The 17,286-nt window shown below is 52.6% G+C and overlaps 2 protein-coding genes across 3 annotated transcripts in view; both read right to left on the bottom strand.

The window, feature by feature from the left end:
* Positions 1–382: 382 nt before the first annotated feature.
* On the bottom strand, positions 383–3,271 carry DKK1 (dickkopf Wnt signaling pathway inhibitor 1). Its single transcript, XM_021537069.2, is given in 5 exon segments — positions 383–645; positions 1,455–1,565; positions 1,651–1,801; positions 2,854–3,237; positions 3,239–3,271. Coding segments are annotated over 5 exon segments (930 nt in total). The 3' UTR covers positions 383–394.
* Positions 3,272–4,942: 1,671 nt separating this feature from the next.
* PRKG1 (protein kinase cGMP-dependent 1) overlaps positions 4,943–17,286 on the bottom strand; it is a 380,420-nt gene continuing 368,076 nt past the window's right edge. For both annotated transcript variants that reach the window (XM_021537071.2, XM_021537070.2), the window contains exons 13-18: positions 16,820–16,961; positions 13,923–14,086; positions 12,842–12,964; positions 12,684–12,746; positions 11,945–12,011; positions 4,943–8,845 (exon numbers count right to left, since the gene is read on the bottom strand). In XM_021537071.2, the coding sequence (XP_021392746.1) occupies positions 8,747–8,845; positions 11,945–12,011; positions 12,684–12,746; positions 12,842–12,964; positions 13,923–14,086; positions 16,820–16,961 (658 nt within the window). In that variant the 3' untranslated portion in view covers positions 4,943–8,746. The remainder of the gene's footprint in view (positions 8,846–11,944; positions 12,012–12,683; positions 12,747–12,841; positions 12,965–13,922; positions 14,087–16,819; positions 16,962–17,286) is intronic.

The raw sequence follows: 17,286 nt of genomic DNA, 5'->3' as shown, positions 1-17,286 counted from the left end.
AAGCCAGCAGCCTTTCCCATGGGATGCTGGGGGTGAACCCCCCGCCCCCGGGCAGCCCCACACGGGCAGGGACGCGGGGTGAATTTAAAGAGTTTTATTCGGCGGCATCCCTCCGAGCCAGAATGGAAAAAACAAAAACAAAAAAAAACCCAGTGTGTACAAAGTCACAGTCACGGCTTGAACCAAAAAAAAGAAAAAAAAAAAAACTCATTAAAAACTCGTTAGAAGTCATTCAAAGTCCCGGCGTTATGTACAGCTAAGTGCCAGCTGGAGTATTCACAACACAGTAACGTACTGCAAGAAGTCGCTGAGGAGAAGTTCCCTTGAGGAACAACCTTCGCTCCGGCGGGGCCGGAGCCTGTCGCGTCCGTGTGTCCGTCCGTGTGTCCGTGGCTCAGTGCGGCTGGCAGGTGTGCAGGCGGGACGCGTCGGCGGGGCCGGGCTCTCGCTGCGGGCGGCACGCCAGCCCCTCGCTGCACGGGCAGCGCTGGAAGATCTCCAGGCCGTGCGAGCCTTTCCGCCGGTGCCGGGTACACACCTGCCCCTCCCGCAGCACCGGCTTGCAGATCTTGGACCAGAAGTGGCGGGCGCAGCACAGCCCGGCCGCGCAGTCCGAGGAGCGCAGGCAGAAGTCGCCTTCCTCGCCTGCGGGGGGACAGCGGGGGGATGCTCAGCCGGGCGGCGGGGCACGCAGGGTGGGCATCCCCCGCCGCCCCGCCGGCACGGTGGGCATCCCGGGTTTGTCTGCTGGTGATAGAGGGGCTGGGGAGCATCCCGGAGCGACCCCAAAGGGGAGAGGAGGGAAAGGAGGCATCCCGCAGGGGACGGCAGGGAAAGGGAGGCATCCCCGAGCGATGCCAAAGGGGACGGCAGGGAAAGGAGGAATCCCAGAGTGATGCCAAAGGGGGCAGCAGGGAAAGGAGGCATCCCAGAGTGATGCCAAAGGGGGCAGCAGGGAAAAGAGGCATCCCAGAGCGATCCCAAAGGGGGAAGGAGGGAAAGGAGGCATCCCAGAGTGATCCCAAAGGGGGAAGGCAGGGAAAGGAGGCATCCCAGAGCGATGCCAAAGGGGACAGCAGGGAAAGGAGGCGTCCCGGAGCGATCCCAAAGGGGGCAACAGGGAAGGGAGGAATCCCGGAGCGACGCCATGAGGGATGGTGCAGCAGAAAGAGCATCCTGGACTGATCCTGTGTGGGACATCGAGACAGAGTGGGCATCCCGAGTGGTCCCACGGGGAACTGGGATGCAGGATGGGCATCCCGAGTGATCCCCCGGGGGACAGAGGTGCAGGATGGGCATCCCGAGTGATCCCACGGGGGACAGCAGGGAAGGATGGGCATCCCGGACAGATCTCAGGGCAGGGGGACAGCCCGGACTGGTGGCCAGGGGACGGCAGGGAAGGATGGCAGCCTCAGGCGGGACAGCGAGGTGACAGCAGCCGGGACCTGCCTCACCTTTGGCAGTGGGGAGCCAGGCGGGAGCGGGCGTCCGTCGGGGCAGCGCCTCGGTGCCGGTCTCGTCCAGCTCGGCCGCTCCGTGGGGCGGCTCCAGGGGCGTGCAGAGACCTGCGGGGCAGCGGGGCGGCTGTCAGCCACGCGTGGGACCCCGGCCCGTCCCGCGGCCCCCAGCCCCGCCTGTCCCTGGCCTCACCGTTGCTGCAGGTCGTGCCGGGGCAGCACATGGCATCGCGCAGGCAGCGCTTGCGGCGCCGCCGGCAGCCGAGGCACAGCGGGACCCCCCCGCCGCGGGCCCCGCAGAACTCCTCGGGGCCGCAGTCCTCGTCCTCGGCGCACGGGAAAGGCTGGGGGGCACAGAGGAGGCGGGGGGATCAGCGGGGCCGATGATGCCATCCCCGAGTGTCCCCCTCTCCATCCATCCCCCGTGCGTCCCTCCCCGTCTACACCCTCGTCCCCGGTGTCCCCTCCATCCCCGAGGTGTCCCCCACTCCATCCGGTGTGTCTGTGTCCCCATCACCCGCTGCGTCCCTCTCCTCCGTCGCCGATGCTCCCCTCTCCACCCCCGGAGCGTCTCTCCATCCCCTGGGCAGCCCCTCCATCCACCCGCGCTGTGTCCCCTCTCTTCCATCCCTTCCACCGACGGTGTCCCCTCCTCCATCTCCCGGTGTGGGTGTCCTCATCCACGATGTGCCACCATTCATCCAAAATGTGTCCCTCAACTCCATCCCCGACGGGTCCCCTCCATCCCCGGCGTGTGTCCCTCTATTCCCGATGTGTCCCTCTCTATTCCCGATGTGTGTCCCCATCTCCACTCCCGGTGTGTGTCCCTCCATCCCCGGCGTGTGTCCCTCTATTCCCGGTGTGTCCCCCTCCATCCCCGGTGTGTGTCCCCATCTCCACTCCCGGTGTGTGTCCCCCTATCCATCCCCGGCCTGTGTCCCCCTATCCATCCCCGGCGTGTCCCCCTCCATCCCCGGTGTGTGCCCCTATCCATCCCCGGCGTGTCCCCCTCCATCCCCGGTGTGTGCCCCTATCCATCCCCGGCGTGTCCCCCTCCATCCCCGGTGTGTGCCCCTATCCATCCCCGGCGTGTCCCCCTCCATCCCCGGCGTGTGTCCCCCTATCCATCCCCGGCGTGTGTCCCCCTATCCATCCCCGTTATGTGTCCCCCTCCATCCCCGGTGTGTGTCCCCCTCCATCCCCGTTATGTGTCCCCCTCTATTCCCGGTGTGTCCCCCTCTATTCCCGGTGTGTGTCCCCATCTCCACTCCCGGCGTGTCCCCCTCCATCCCCGGCGTGTGTCCCCCTATCCATCCCCGGCGTGTGTCCCTCCATCCCCGTTATGTGTCCCCCTCCATCCCCGCTGTCCCGCCGCCCCATCCGTGCTCTCTCCTACCTGTCGGGTGGCGGCCGGCGGGGCCTTGTTGCTGCCGTCGAAAGGGGGTGCGGGGGCGGCGCTGGCCTCGGCCGCCCCGCCCGGGGGGGGTCCCTTGATGGCGTTGGAGCTGAGGGCACCCCCGGGAGCCGCCGCCCGCCCCGCCGGGGCCGCGCAGCTCAGCGCCGCCAGCAGCGCCACCAGCCCCCGCATCCTGGTGCCTCCCGTGCCCTCCCGCACCCGCAGAGTCCCCGACAGCAGCTCCGAGCCGCCAGCAGCGGCTCCTGCGCTCCTCCGCCGCCTTTATACCCCCGGGGCTGCCTCCTGCCCGCCCCTCGGGGCGGGGGGCCCGCCGCCTGGGATTTCAAAGCCTTCCCGGGGGGAGTGTGCCCGTGAGCCCCCAAAAACCGCCCCCACCCCGCCCCGAGGGCTCCTACATTGGTCGGGAGGGGGTTTCGCAAGGGCGAGGGCAGATCCCCCCCCCCCACCCCACACCCAGCATCCCTCCCCCGGCATCCCCCGCCCCGGTTCCCGGCCAGATGCTCCGCACTCCCCGACGCCGCCGCTGTCTCCAGCCGGGCGCGACCGACGGAGGGGACCGGGAAGAGGGACGGGGGGACACTCCCCCTCGTGCAAGCCCCCATAGTGGGTGGGAGCCGCTGTGGGTGCAGAGAGCCCCCTCCGCCCTCCCCCGATGGCAGGGTCGGTCCTTTGGTCTCCTCTAAGTCTCCCCCTCCCCGCCGCCTCCCCCGCGTCCTTCCTGGCGCCAGCGCAGCCTCGCAGGAAAGGAAAGGGGCTGCTCCGCATCCCCCCGCGCCCGGCGGTGTGCGGGGACACGGGGGGGGACACACGACGGGACTCTCCGTGTCCTCCCCCTACTCCCTTGACCCAGCCGGGCCGGGGGGGCAGCGACGGTGGGGGGGAGCTCCGGGCCCTTTGATGCGGGGAGATCAAAGGCGTCGCCCCCCACTTACCCAATTCCCCCCTCATTCCCTTTTCCCCTGCCCATTCCCTCCGTTCCCCCATTCCATCCACCCCCCCCATTCCCCATTCCCTTTTTTCCTGCTCATCTCCCCATTCCCTCCATCCCCCCCCCGCCGCCCCCATGGGGCAGAGCGGCCCCAGGCCGCCCCCTGGCGGCCGCGCCGCGCCATCGCGCCCCGACTCCCCCTCCCCGCTCCGGTAATTAACTCTCGTTAATTAACCCCCGTTAATTAACCCGGCTTTTCCTCTTCGGCGGCCCCGTGCTCCCGTTTATTGCTTTTCGCAGCTTGGTTTCAATAAGAATACGAAGAGCCGGAGCAGCGCCTCCAAAATCCCCGGGGTGGGGGATTCCGGACGCTGCAATTCCTGCAATTAACGCCCCCCCCAATCCCGGTATCGCTGTCCCGGTACCCACTATCAGCTGTGCCAGCCCCGAATGGCTCAAACCGGGCTAATAATTGCCTGGGAGGGTTTCGGGAGCACGGCGGGCAGGTGCCGGCAGCAGCGGCTGAGTCACGGCCGGGCGACATCCCCAACACCCCTCCTGCCTTCCCTATTTTTAGTCTGGAATAATGAGCGCCACGCCTCGCCCCGAAATCTCGGTGTTCCCCTGGCAGTTTCAGGTGAGGGCCACGTCACCCTGAGGTTTTTATTGCATTATTAACTTCGACCTGCGATTGCTGCATCCCGCAAAATGAATGGTGACGATTCCCAGCTCCTCCTTGGGCTGTTACCACATTTATTTCCCTCCTGAGAGGATGTTTTGTTGCTACTTTCTCCCAGCTTTTGCTCACCTCTGTGTCATCATCAAATCATGGAAAGATTTTGGGTTGGAAGGGACTTTCAAGTCCATCCAGTGCCACCCCTACCATGGCCAGGGACACCTTCCACTGTCCCAGGCTGCTCCAAGCCCTGTCCAGCCTGGCTTTGGGCACTGCCAGGGATCCAGGGGCAGCCACAGCTGCTCTGGACAATCAGTTCTGGGAGCAGAACCCCAGATTTCACCACCATTACCCCACATTTTTGGAGCAGAACCCCCAGATTTCACCCTGTTACCCCACATTTCACCACCATCCAGAAGACCTCTCCCAAAGTCATCTCCTGCTCTGAAAGAAGCCCACCGACAGCCGTTCAAAAGTAATTATTTTTATTTCAACTCTATAAAGTATACAACAGGCACTCGGCAATTACAGCTGCAGGGGGAGTACAGAGCGAAACAAAAGCCATGGAAGTTTATGAAAAAAAACCCCAAAGTTCCTCAGTCAACATCCAAAGAGTGCAAGCAGCCGATGGCCGGGGAGTGACCGACATCGGCCCGACAAACAAAACCTCTGCCACGGAAGGAGAGAAAATCAGAGTATAAAACAAAGGGCTGGGGTAAAACAAGCGTAAATCGGGACTCGGGGTGGGGAGAGGCAACTCCAAATGGGAATTTCCCCTTTTTCTGAGAAAGCCCTAAAAGCGCCCAAGTCTCGGTGTCAGGGCTGGGGAGCTGAGGAGGAGTTTCCAGGGCTGATCCCCGTGGATGCAGGGAAAGGGGCAGGGAAAAGCACAGATCCTGTTTGGTTGAGTGGTGCAAATGAGCCTGGTCTTTGCACCGGGGTTTTAGGTCAGGAAAACACCAGTGGGGTGGATTTTTCCCAGGTGGGAGATTCCCGAGGGGGGCTGTGTGTGGGACAGCACGGATGGGTGGGATCTGCAGAGCTTAGCAAAACAGGAATACCTGTCTACGGACTGCTAGGATGTCAGAGATTAATTTGACCCGCACATCACATTTATACATTTCACAGAAATGACTCTGTATCTCATTAACAGATACACAGCTCTGGTACATTGAACAGAAATCAGAGAACGACGTCATCATTTCTGTAATTCATCAAGATCAGATAATAAAGGCTTAGAAATCGGTAGCAGAAAGAACTGTAAAACGCAGCAAGCTAAGAAAGGACGACGGTTTGAGGTGTGTTTGTCTTTGTCATGCAGCATAACACCAAATTTGTCTTTTTTTTTTTTTAATAAGATGCCATGGATTTAAGGCACTTGCAACAATGCCAGATAGCCAGTGACGTTCTAGAACTATGGGACAGGTGGGTGAACAGGACAGCTGACAGAAACTTTAATCATACTGACAAATATGACATTAATTCAAGTCTACCTCGACCTAAAAACATTACATTACAAATAAGGAAACGAAGGAATAATGCCATGGAACTGGAAAAGAACAGAAAGTTCTGTGTGACCCACAAAACATCGACACGAAAATACCTATTTACAGAAATATCTGCTCGTGGTCCTGTTGTTGAAGAAGAGTTTGCTGGAGGCAGTGCAGCTCCAGGAGAAGCCACACCACCCATCAAAGCCCCCTCTGGAAGCACGGGAGCCGATTCCCCCTTCCCTAAAAACGCTGTCGTCCCATAGATCAGGAAAGGAGACAAAGAAATAAGGACAGGAGGTGGAAACACAGAGGCAATCCCTTGTTGTGGATATATAGAGATATATATAAAGCAACTTAAATATATTATTATAACTGAAGGCTTATCATATACATATGCAAAGTGTTAATGCTCAGGAGAGGCCATGGAAGTCGAGTGAGGTGTTTGATATCAAAATAAACTCAGATTCAGCACAGTGCACGCTGCAGGTGTCAATTCCCATGCCTGGCACAAGGGAAAAAAGGGACAGGAAAAAGAAACCCAAGAGCTCAGCCCATTCCAGACCCTCCTTCCTGTCACGTTTTCAGCTTGATCCCCAAATCCTTGTGGTGCTTCGTCCTCCTTGCCTGCCAATTGCATCAGGTGTCACCATCCTGGGACAAACTCCTACAGAAAGCTGTCCCCACGGAGTGAAAATCCAGGGGGCTGTGAGGGAAGCATTTGGCTGTTAGGCCTGTTTAAGATGCCTGGTGAATGTTTTAGCCCTCGTGCTCAGCCTTGGCTCTCAGTGCTGTCCATCCCTTGGAGAGAGGCAGAAAAGCCAGCAGGTGCTGCCTTTTCCCTGGGATTTTGAAGGCAAATAAGTTTTAATGGTCAAAGAACAGCAGAAGTGACTGTGCCAGAGGTGTGGTCTCACCCTTTGGAAAACAGAGGGAATTCCAAAGCCACAGACTGGTTTCAAAGGTGTCACACGACCCAGCTCATGGTGAACAGCACACACGGCCCACGCTGTCAAAATACCCTTTTGATTACATCATTTAATACAAAAACATGCAAAAGAGTTGGGACTTAGCATCAGGGAAGGAATTTTTTTGCTGCTCAAACAGACCTTTTCCATGTCATATGTGGGAAAAGTCCTTGTCAGCAAGACTTGACCTTTCCATGATCAGCTCTTGGCAGCTGAGGTTGAAAGGAGGCAGCACCCACTCACCCATGGCAAGGGCTGGAATGAAAGGACCTTTAAGGTCCCTTCCACCCAAACCATTCCATCATTCCATGATTCTGTGATTTTTTTGGGGTGAGGTCTCTCAGAGAGACCAAAAGCTGATGTTTCCTGTTGGACAATGGGATAAACTTTCAATCCTGTGTATATGTAACAAATGAGGACAGGATCCCTCTGCTACATCCTATAAACCAGAAGAGGGAATTCAAGCAAAGGAAAAGCAGTAGAAGTGAGGGAAAAACATGTCCTGACAATATTGTTTTCCCTAGTTCTTTTTTCCATATGGATTTGGCCATCCCTGTGTTAAACACAGTCACGTGGATCTGGCACGCTGGACACCTCACGGGGATCTTCCAATATCCATTTCCCATTGAATTCCACTGACTTTCCTGTGGAGCTCCTTAGCCTGGAGAGGCATCAGGACTACTGGCAATGCTCCAGCAGAGCCAGCAGACTGGCCCAGGGTTTCTGTTTAAACATGGAAGAGATGCAGACATGGAGACATGGAATCATCAACGGGGAGAACGGAGCCACTGCTACATACTCCTGACAGGATGGGTCAGGGACAAGTTCCTTCCCAGGTGAGGGATGGATGTAGCACCTCGAGAGGACATCACAGGTCTCATGTTTTTCCCTTTGGGCCTAAAAAGGTCCAAGTTATCCTTAATTTTATACCTAATCAGACTGGTGGGCTGCTGTCGCTTTGTTCAGGGCCGTGATTGGAGCACTGTGAAATGGATCAACAGATGTGAAATGGATCAATGGATGTACAATGGATCAATAGATTACAATGGATCAGTAGATGTACGATGGAGCACTAGATGTGCAGTGGATTCATTCCATGATTTTCTCTTGCCGTGCGTGTGTTGGTACCAAGGGAAAGGAGAGCTGAAGCCCAAAGGTGGTGCTGCCACGTGAGGGAAACGACCCAACTCTGCCTCGACAGCATCTGCAGCAGTTGTGCTTTTGTTTGACCAGGCTGAGCCAAGATGTTTCCAAAACAAAGAGGAAAGGGCACATTCAGTCTCGTTGGGAATACTGCTAGGAAAGGAAAAGGACACATTCCCCACTGCTCGGATGGGAGCGCTTTGCCCGTGCTCCTCCTGGGCTCCAGCGCTGCCCTGCGGAGCCCGGAGGCTGGGAATAGCCCAAATCCTGCACTGGAGTAGCTGCAGCACTTCATAAATTACTACTGATCCTACGGAAAAAGCAGCTGGAATTAAGTGCCTCTTACCCTACGGATCTCTCACTCTGCTAACCAAGAGTGTGCCAGGATCTCTGTGGCCACAGAAGAGGAGTTCTGTGCCGGAGCAAGGCTCTGTGTCAGGACCACCGTGCCCACGCCAGGTCACGTTCCAACAGAAAACATGGAGAGCGCTACTGTCACTAAGCAAGAAGTCCTAATGCCACTGGAGTTACTGGAGCAGCATCAATCAAGGCATCGTGGTGACCCCGAGCACGAATCCTCCCCGATTCCGGTCTTCCCGTTCCGCTGGCAGCCATGTCCCAGGAAAAGCTGTCCTCAGCAAGGCAGAAGCAGGTAAGAGAAAGAACATTAAAAATCTATGTCCCATCCTGAGTTGTCGTCAGGGGGTGGCTCGTCACTGTCCTCTGGGAAGCTGTCGAAGTTGCTTGTGTCCGTGGGAGATGCGACCTGCGGGCGGGAGAGCGACAAGAAGGGCGTGTTCATCCCAGAGCTGCCATTCCCTCTTCATCCCACAGCCACGGGCATCCCAGAGAATCCCCAGCAAGCCAGGGAAGGGCTGAATCCACGGCTTTTTGCTGAGGGATTTCCCCCAGCTCCCCTACTCTCCTGAGTTTTCCTACTCCTTGCCACAAGGTTATCACAACAGGCTTGGGAAAAGCCTTCTCGGAGCCCAGGATTTCCCATCCAGGACTCCAGGATGCTGAGCCCCCCTGCCTTGAACTTTCCTGACATTGCTCAACCTCAGGATCCTTCCAGAGAAACCCATCGTCTCAGGAGGAAGGCCAAGCTCATTTCTTTTTAGGAAATCATAACATTTGAAATCTACCCTGGCTATAGAATTTATGGTTTTCCTGCTTTGTGATAGCGAAGGAAACTGCCTTACAGCGAGGACTTGATAAAGTCAAGACAATAAAAAAAAAAATAAACAATTTAAGAGGAAACCAGCAACTCTCCAGCCCAAAACAATGAGAGTCTTACTAGAAATTTAATACTTTAAGCTTTACCCAGAGCTTGATGCTTTTTTTAGTAATTTCATTAGGAAAGAGCCTGATCCAGGGGCCAACTGACAGTCATTAAATCCCAGAATTCTGGAGTGGTTTGGGTGGGAAGGGACCTTAAAGGCCATCCAGTGCCACTCTGCCACACCTTCCACTGTCCCAGGCTGCTCCAAGCCCTGTCCAGCCTGGCCTTGGGCACTGCCAGGGATCCAGGGGCAGCCACAGCTGCTCTGGGCACCCTGTGCCAGGGCCTGCCCACCCTCCCAGGAATATTTTTTTCCCAGTATCTAGCCTGAATTGATCTCAGGGTTGCCCCAACTCACTTGGCTTTGTTAACCTTCCTGAGATTTTTCCATTTGATGTTGGATGCTGCTGCAGCCCTTGGGAAAAGACAGGAGATCCAACTCCAGCTCCATATTTAATGTGGATGCCCAACTGCATCAGCATTTTCCTGCTGCTGAACACATTTTGGGGGAAATCAGGATTATGGAATACCTGATTGATTTTGGAAAAAAAAAGCCCTACCCTACACAATATTAGTGGTTTTAATTTTTTTGGATTATCTGGATCTGATGACTCTGTTGGGGCTGCTTCATCCTTTGCTTGCTCAGCTCATCTTTGGAAGAGTCCTGAGCTCTTCAGGAGAGGTAAAATCACAAATTCCAGCTGTGGTATCAAGGCTCAGCAGTGTCCTAGCAGCAGGTTGTAAATTGGGATCTTTCCAAAAATCCCATGGAATAAGAGCTCTTTGATTGCCTCCCTGGCAGAGCCACATAAGAAATGAGAGTTAAAGAGCTGGGAAAAGCCTTTTTTTTTTTTTTTTTCAAAGGAAAAGGGAGTAATCAGTATGTTTGGTCCTGCTGGCTCTTTCCCAACTAACAAGGAGAGGTGGACTGAAGGAGAAATGGATGTCTTCCACCAGAGCTGTAATTTGGGTCCCTTCTCAGAGTGGCACTTGAGACTTTGCAAAAAAAAAAAAAAACAAAACAAAAAAACCACAAGCTGGAACAGGATTGACAGCTCTGGGGTTGACAAAATTCACAGTTCATGGGTTTGGAGAGGATCTCAGGAATAGGTCTGGAGGAGCTGCTACTCCCAAGAGCTCAGGGAAAGGATGAGCTGGGCTGAACCAGGATTAGGGCCAGCCTGGAAGAGGGAAGGATGTTCCCATCTATTCCTTGCTATGTGGGGTAACAGCAGTATTGGAAATGCTCCTACTAAACTAAAAATCCATCAAAACCAGTTAGGAAGACATCCTGGGTTTTTTTTTTTTCAGGTGACATGGACATCCTGCATTCCCAAAGCAGGAATTGCTTTAGGAATTGGATGTAAAGGAGCAAACTTGACTTTATTGCCTGGCTTGAAATGTGATCCTGCTGATGAATGAATAGCATTAAAAATAGGCCAAGGCCAGGTTGGACAGGGCACGGAGCAATCTGGGAGAGTGGAAGTGGAAGATAGTGGAAGATGTCACAGAAGGTGATGGAACTTGTGAGGTCAAAGGTCCCTTCCAACCCAAACCATCCCAGAATTGTAGCTTGAGCTTAAGAGAAAAAAAAAAAAAAAAACCAACCCAACCAAACCCAGCTTTGATCTCCAAAACATTTCTGAGTTATTATGGGAGAGATTTGCCAAGTCCTGCTTTCCCCACTGACTCCAGGAGCTCCTGCATCCCACAGGACAAAAAGGGGGTCGGGAAAGGCTCCTGCTCTTTCCCTAAGCAAACTTTGGGATGGCAGATTCAGCCCCAGAGCTGGGCCTGCCCCTGCTGCAGGAGCTGCAGGATGGAGCAATGGGGTGCAATTAAACCCCCATTAATGGCATTCTCCCAGTGATCCCGAGGGATTAAGCTGGAACAAGGAGGGGAGGCTGCCGGACAGAAGGGGCCGAGGTAATTTCTGTCAGCTAATCCTGTTTGGTTTCCCTTTGCAGAGGGGCTTTGAGGGCAGGGAGCTCACAAAGACATCAAAGGAAGGGCTTTGCTGCAAAGGAAAATGAGCGGGGCTGTCCCTCCGCGCCCGCTCCCGGTTAAACATCAACAGCTTTTCATGGAGGACATGGATGCAGGGCCAAGAGGGGCACGGGCACAAAGGACAGCACAGAAGGGAAGGTTAATGTGAAAGAAAAGGAAGATGGCATCCAAATCCCACTTGCCTTTCCAAAGGAAATGAGAATAAAGGAGAAGGGAAGAGGACGCAGCTGAGAGAAGGGGTGGAAGGGGAAGCTTTCCATGGAAATGGGAAAAGGAGATGCAGAAACAAGTGGAGCAGATGAGAGAGGGGAAAATGTGCTGGAGTGAGTGATCCTGCCTCAATAACCTGCTACAAAGGGGAGTTCTCCATGGCTGTGCCCTCCTCACATTGCCTTTACAGGGAAGAGCCTATCTGGAGAGGAAGCTTAGCTGGGAATGTGCCTGAAGTGACTTTTTCAAGCATCTCCAGGAGAAATAAAGCACATTATTCCCACTTAACCCAATGTACCACTGCCCAGAGCTCACAGCATCACAGGAATTGCCCATGGAGGAGAAAATAGTGATAGGAAAACTTACACTTGGGATGATGGGAGGTGTCAGTGTCCCTTTCCGTAACCCTTCCCAGTTAAAGCCTTCAAACCATCTGAAGGGGGGGAAGAATACAAGAGTTAGACAGGTGTAGCACACAAAGAAAAGAAAATTGCTTAAACAACAGGTTTCATCTCCCACAGACTTTGCCTTCAAATCCCTTTGGAATTTTTCCTGTCATCTTTTCTGGGGACCAAAAAGGAAGTGTGTGCAGTGACCCCGTGGTGACACCAAACAGGTGGAACTTGCCACCACTCAGATGGGAACCATTCCTTGCTGCAGGTGTCCTGGAAGCTGCTCCTTCCCTTCCAGAGGCTGGATCCATCCCACAGGAGACCTTTTTTCCCTATGGAATTGGGTTAACTCCCAACTTCATGCTCAAGGATGTCCCACTTGTGGTTTTCCTCAGATCTGATCAAGGTGGGTGGATGATCCCTGAGCCTTCCTAAAAAAAATATCCATCCAATCCATTCCTGCTGCTTTGGGGCTGGGAGAAGAGATGTTCCAGCACAGATGGATGAGAGAAATTGTTCCTGGAATGGAACTATTCACACTCGCCTGTTCTTATCCCAGTAAACTCCTAAGACATCATGCAACCCCTCCCATGGGACCAAAAGAGAGGATGAATTTACATTATGGATAGGAAGTGTTTCTTAGGAGAAAACTGAACTGTTTAAAATGCCACTTTCTGGGACTGGAGCTCATGGCTGCTGGAGAAGACACTTACTTGTGCTTTTGGATATCTTTCACTCCATTTTTCAAGTTCCCTAATCTTTCTGATGGATTGTCCCTGTAAAAGGAAGAACAAATCCTAAATCACTCTGCCCAGCTCATTTCTTTGCAAACAACATCAAGGCTTTTTGTTTTATTCTTACATCCACTTACCTGCATAGTTTTTTAATTAAGTTAGCAGCATTTTTGGCAATCTTCTTTGGAAATTCAATCATGTCTATTCCCCTTAATATGATGTTATAGGTCTTCATGGGGTCTGGGCCTGAGAAAGGGGGACTTCAGAGGGCACAGGGAGGGAAAAAAAGATTAAAAACTTGTCTTTCACAAAAATTGGTCTTTAAAACAGTTTTGAACTCTGATAAAACACACCCAGATGAGACAAGGTAGATGTCAACCAGGAATGCTTTGCTTCCCATCATCCTAACCATTTCTCAAGGAGCTCTGGAATTCAGGGATGTTGGCTGCAGGGAAGTACCAAAAAGAAGTTTTCCATGCTAAAGCTCTTCTTCCCATGGCAGCTGCATCCCAACAGCCCAAGGCAGGAGGCTCTGAGCAGCATTCCCTGGCTTATCTTTGTGTGGTGGCACCTGATTCCATTGGGGATTGATTGGCTTTCCATGGATGGGGGGCTGTGTGTGAAGGATGGGCAGGTGCAGGGGAAGGATCCTTCCCCAGCTCCTGGGGGTGAGCACTGGGGAATGAGGTGAGGGAGCTCCAGGAAGCCAAAAGCAGCAGGGACATCCCAAATTAAATACGGGAAGGGGTGGATGGTGCCTGATCTGCATCCTCCTTTCCAGCAGTGAGGAACCTCCCCAACTGAGTGCAAACCCTTCCCCTTTTCCCATCATTTCCAGACCATTCAGGCTAAACAGTTTCCCTTTTCCCACCATTTCCAGACTATTTAGGGTTAAACCCTTCCCTTTTCCCCACCATTTACAGACCCTTCAGGGCCAAACTCTTCCCCTTTTCCCACCATTTCCAGACCCTTCAGGGCCAAACTCTTCCCCTTTTCCTCACCATTTACAGACCCTTCAGGGCTAAACCCTTTCCCTTTTCCCACCATTTCCAGACCCTTCAGGGCCAAACTCTTCCTCTTTTCCCATCATATTCAGCCCACTCAGAGCCAAAAAAGGATGATTTGAGTGGAAAAGGCACTGTGGAGTCCCCTGCCCCTGCCCTGGCCTCATCAGGGTGAGAAGGGCAGAAATCTTGGGATGAATTTCGATGCCCATACCTGCCAGTCAGGAGCTCATACATCAGGATTCCCAGGGACCAGTAGTCTGCCGAAATGTCATGACCTTTGTTCAGGATGATCTCGGGGGCTACGTACTCCGGGGTGCCACAAAAAGTCCATGTTTTCTTTCCAAATCCTATTTTCTTTGCAAAGCCAAAATCGACCTGGGGGAAGGGGCAGGAGAGAGTCAGGGCAGGGCATCAGAGGGAATGTCAGCCGTGGGCTCTGCTCCTCTTGAAGTGAAGCAAGGCAGAAAGGAGGATTCCTCATGGGAATTTTCTCCTAATTAAAGCACCGTGGGTCATTCCAGGACCAGAGAAACACAGTGACCTTTTTGCTGATTTATCCTTGGGAAAATTCCCATGAGGGAAGCAAACACCAGCACCAAGGGTTTCTTGGGGGTTGGAACTTGCTATCACTCACAGCTCATTTGGTTTATTTTGCTTTTTTTTCCTTTTAAATTTAAATTAACATGGGCAAGGAATGGCTTTAAGCCGTGAGAGGGCAGGGATGGATGGGATATTGGGGAGGAATTGTTCCCTGGCAGGGTGGGCAGGCCCTGGCACAGGGTGCCCAGAGCAGCTGTGGCTGCCCCTGGATCCCTGGCAGTGTTCAATGAGGGAATTTCCTACAAGGCTATAGGGCTAATAGCCTAGAAATAAAAGGAGGTAAATTCCATGAAAGCAAGGAGAAAATTACCTGGTAAATTCCTGAAAAGCAAAAGTGACATTTTTAAAGAAAGTAACAGTGATATAACAAGGCCAGGTTGAACTTTTGGGGCTTGGAGCAGCCTGGGACAGTGGAAGGTGTCCCTGGCATGTCAGGGGTGGAATGGGATGGGTTTTAAGGTTCCTTCCCACCCAAACCATTCTAGAATTCTGTGATTTAGGCACCTGCTGCCAAGTTTGGTTTCCTCTCCCACCCCAAGGAGTGAAGCAGTACAAGGGCCCTCCCAGTTTGGCTGTTGGGATGTGTTTGGCTCCTTGTGGCCCTATAGCACAGCAGTGGCAAGCATGGAAAATCAGATTATCCTGGAAAGTGGAGTCCTCTGGGGCTGGTCACAGCCCACAGGGGATCTGGGACACTCAGGGACATGTGTGACCAGCACAGACCCAGTTCCAGATGGTCCTGGGTCAGGAGAAGGACAGTCCTGCACCTCATCCTCCTCCAGCACCCTGCAACTCAGAGGAGCCCCAGGCTCAGGGAAACACTGCAGAGGGTAAATCCCGATGTCACTCAGGAGGTGACACGTGCAGGCTGCCACCAGGCAGTGAGGATGGGCTGAGTTACTGTCCCCAAAGAGCCCCCAGGCCAAGACACAGGAACCCTTGGCACCCCATGGCTGCCAGGAGCCATCAGCCCCTCCTGGACCAGCTCCTTTTAGGGCTCCTTGTCCTTCACTGGTGGCTTCCCAAGGGCCCAGATCCTGCAGCACCTCCCACCAAGGGAGCTATTTTGTCTCTCCTGGCCCTCTCCAGGCTCTCACCAGTCCATTTGGGGTACCCCTAAAAAGCAGAATGCCTCTCCTGAGTTCTGGGGCAAACGGGTCATTTTCTACCCATGACAGATGGGTGGCTTTCTCCTGATGCTCTTTGCTCAGCATTCCAGGAGCATGGACCTGAATCCCAAGCCAGAATCACAGAATTCACAGAATCCCAGAATCCCTGGGTTGGGTTGGAAGAGACCTCCAAGATCATCGAGTCCAACCCAGCCCCAACACCTCAACTAAACCCTGGCACCCAGTGCCACATCCAGTCTGTTTTTAACACATCCAGGATTGGTGACTCCACCACCTCCCTGGGCAGCCATTCCAGAACTTCATCACCCTTTCTGTAAAAAACTTTTTCCTAATATCTATGGGTAGTCTCAGTTCAGTCAGAGAGAAAGGAGAGTTCCTAATCAGGCTAGAGCCTGGTTAGAAACTTGACAGAATTTAGGCTTGGTTTAGGGGTTCTGTGTGGTGGAAAAGTTTTTCTTTTAACTTGTGCTTTTAAAAAAAGGCTTAGTAGATTTTTGTTGTTTGGTTTTAAAGTAGTTTATTGTAAGTTATCTAAAAGATTGTCTTTTTTGGTTATTGCAGTTTGGTTAGTAGCTTAGGCAAAGGCACACACACACTTGACATTTTTTGGTGTTTTGTTTTTTTTTTTACTTTTTTATTTTTGTTTTTGGTTGTTGTTATTTTTTGTATGGTATATTATGTGATAAATGTTTATAGTTTTTTAATATTTATGATTTATATTAAATGGTGTTTTTTAATTTTAAACTAATTTTGTAAGTGTTAATATTATTATAAACATGGAGGTAAGGAAGAAGAAAGAGGAAGAACAGGACTGGCTAAAAATTTTTTTATCTTAAAACTTTTGACATCTATGTATAAAGTAAAAACCCCCCTGTATAGGTGTTAAAACACCCTGTACAGCACTCAAAAATTCTTCCTCCTGCTTTGTAACTACTTCTACTATAATATCTAAACTTTCGTGACTTCTTGTTTGTCCTGCAAAGTTGGTAAATCATTCCATGGTTCAAATCCAAAATCACAGCTGTTTCCAGCTGCCTGCCAGGGTCTCAAATGCTTCTGACCAGGGCCTGGAACCTCCAAAAATGTCTGAGGGACATTCTGAGTTCTGACAGAAACTCTCCTTTCTTTCTGACTGAACTGAGAATACCCATAAATGTCCAACCTCTGTTTCCCTTGGTGCAGTTTGAGACTCACAGTCAGCATTTCTCAGCTCAGCCATCCCCTGAGCCCTGCTGGAAGTTGGGAAAACATCCCGGTGGTGATGACAACACCTGATCTCCTCCCAGCATCCCCTGATGGACCCTGCTGGGGGACTTTGCTCCTCAGCCTCTCCCAGACCTGTGGGGGAGTTGGGGGGATTTTTTTTTTTGGCACTCACCAGCTTGGCATAACCTCGGTGATCCAGGATGAGGTTCTCTGGCTTGAGGTCCCTATAAATGATCCCTTTGGAATGCAAGTAGGCAAAGGCTTCCACCACGCACGCCGTGTAAAACCTGGTGGTGGAATCCTCGAATGAACCCCTGTGGGAAGGAGGGAGGGAAAAGGGGATAAAACCATTAGATGAATCCCTGGGAAGTGGTTTCCCTCCCCATGGAATTCATTCTGCTGTTAAAACTTTTATCACTGCAGTAAAATAGCTTTTTAACACCGGGAAAGTTCCTGGTGCTAAACTCACTTTTATATCTCAATCGAATTAAATTTACATTTTTCAAGAAGCCTCTTTGCCTCCAATATCTGAAACTATTTTAAGGTTTATTCTATAATTTAGAAATAAAACTTTGAAATCCTTGTCCTGTAAGCAAAAAGGTATTTTTTTCTAATCACAACTTTGGGTTTTGAGTGTTA

This window comes from Lonchura striata, chromosome 7 (assembly GCF_046129695.1).
Source record: "Lonchura striata isolate bLonStr1 chromosome 7, bLonStr1.mat, whole genome shotgun sequence".
Taxonomy (NCBI): domain Eukaryota; kingdom Metazoa; phylum Chordata; class Aves; order Passeriformes; family Estrildidae; genus Lonchura; species Lonchura striata.
Note: the sequence above shows the minus strand (reverse complement) of the source record. Positions and strands in the feature narration are given on the sequence as shown.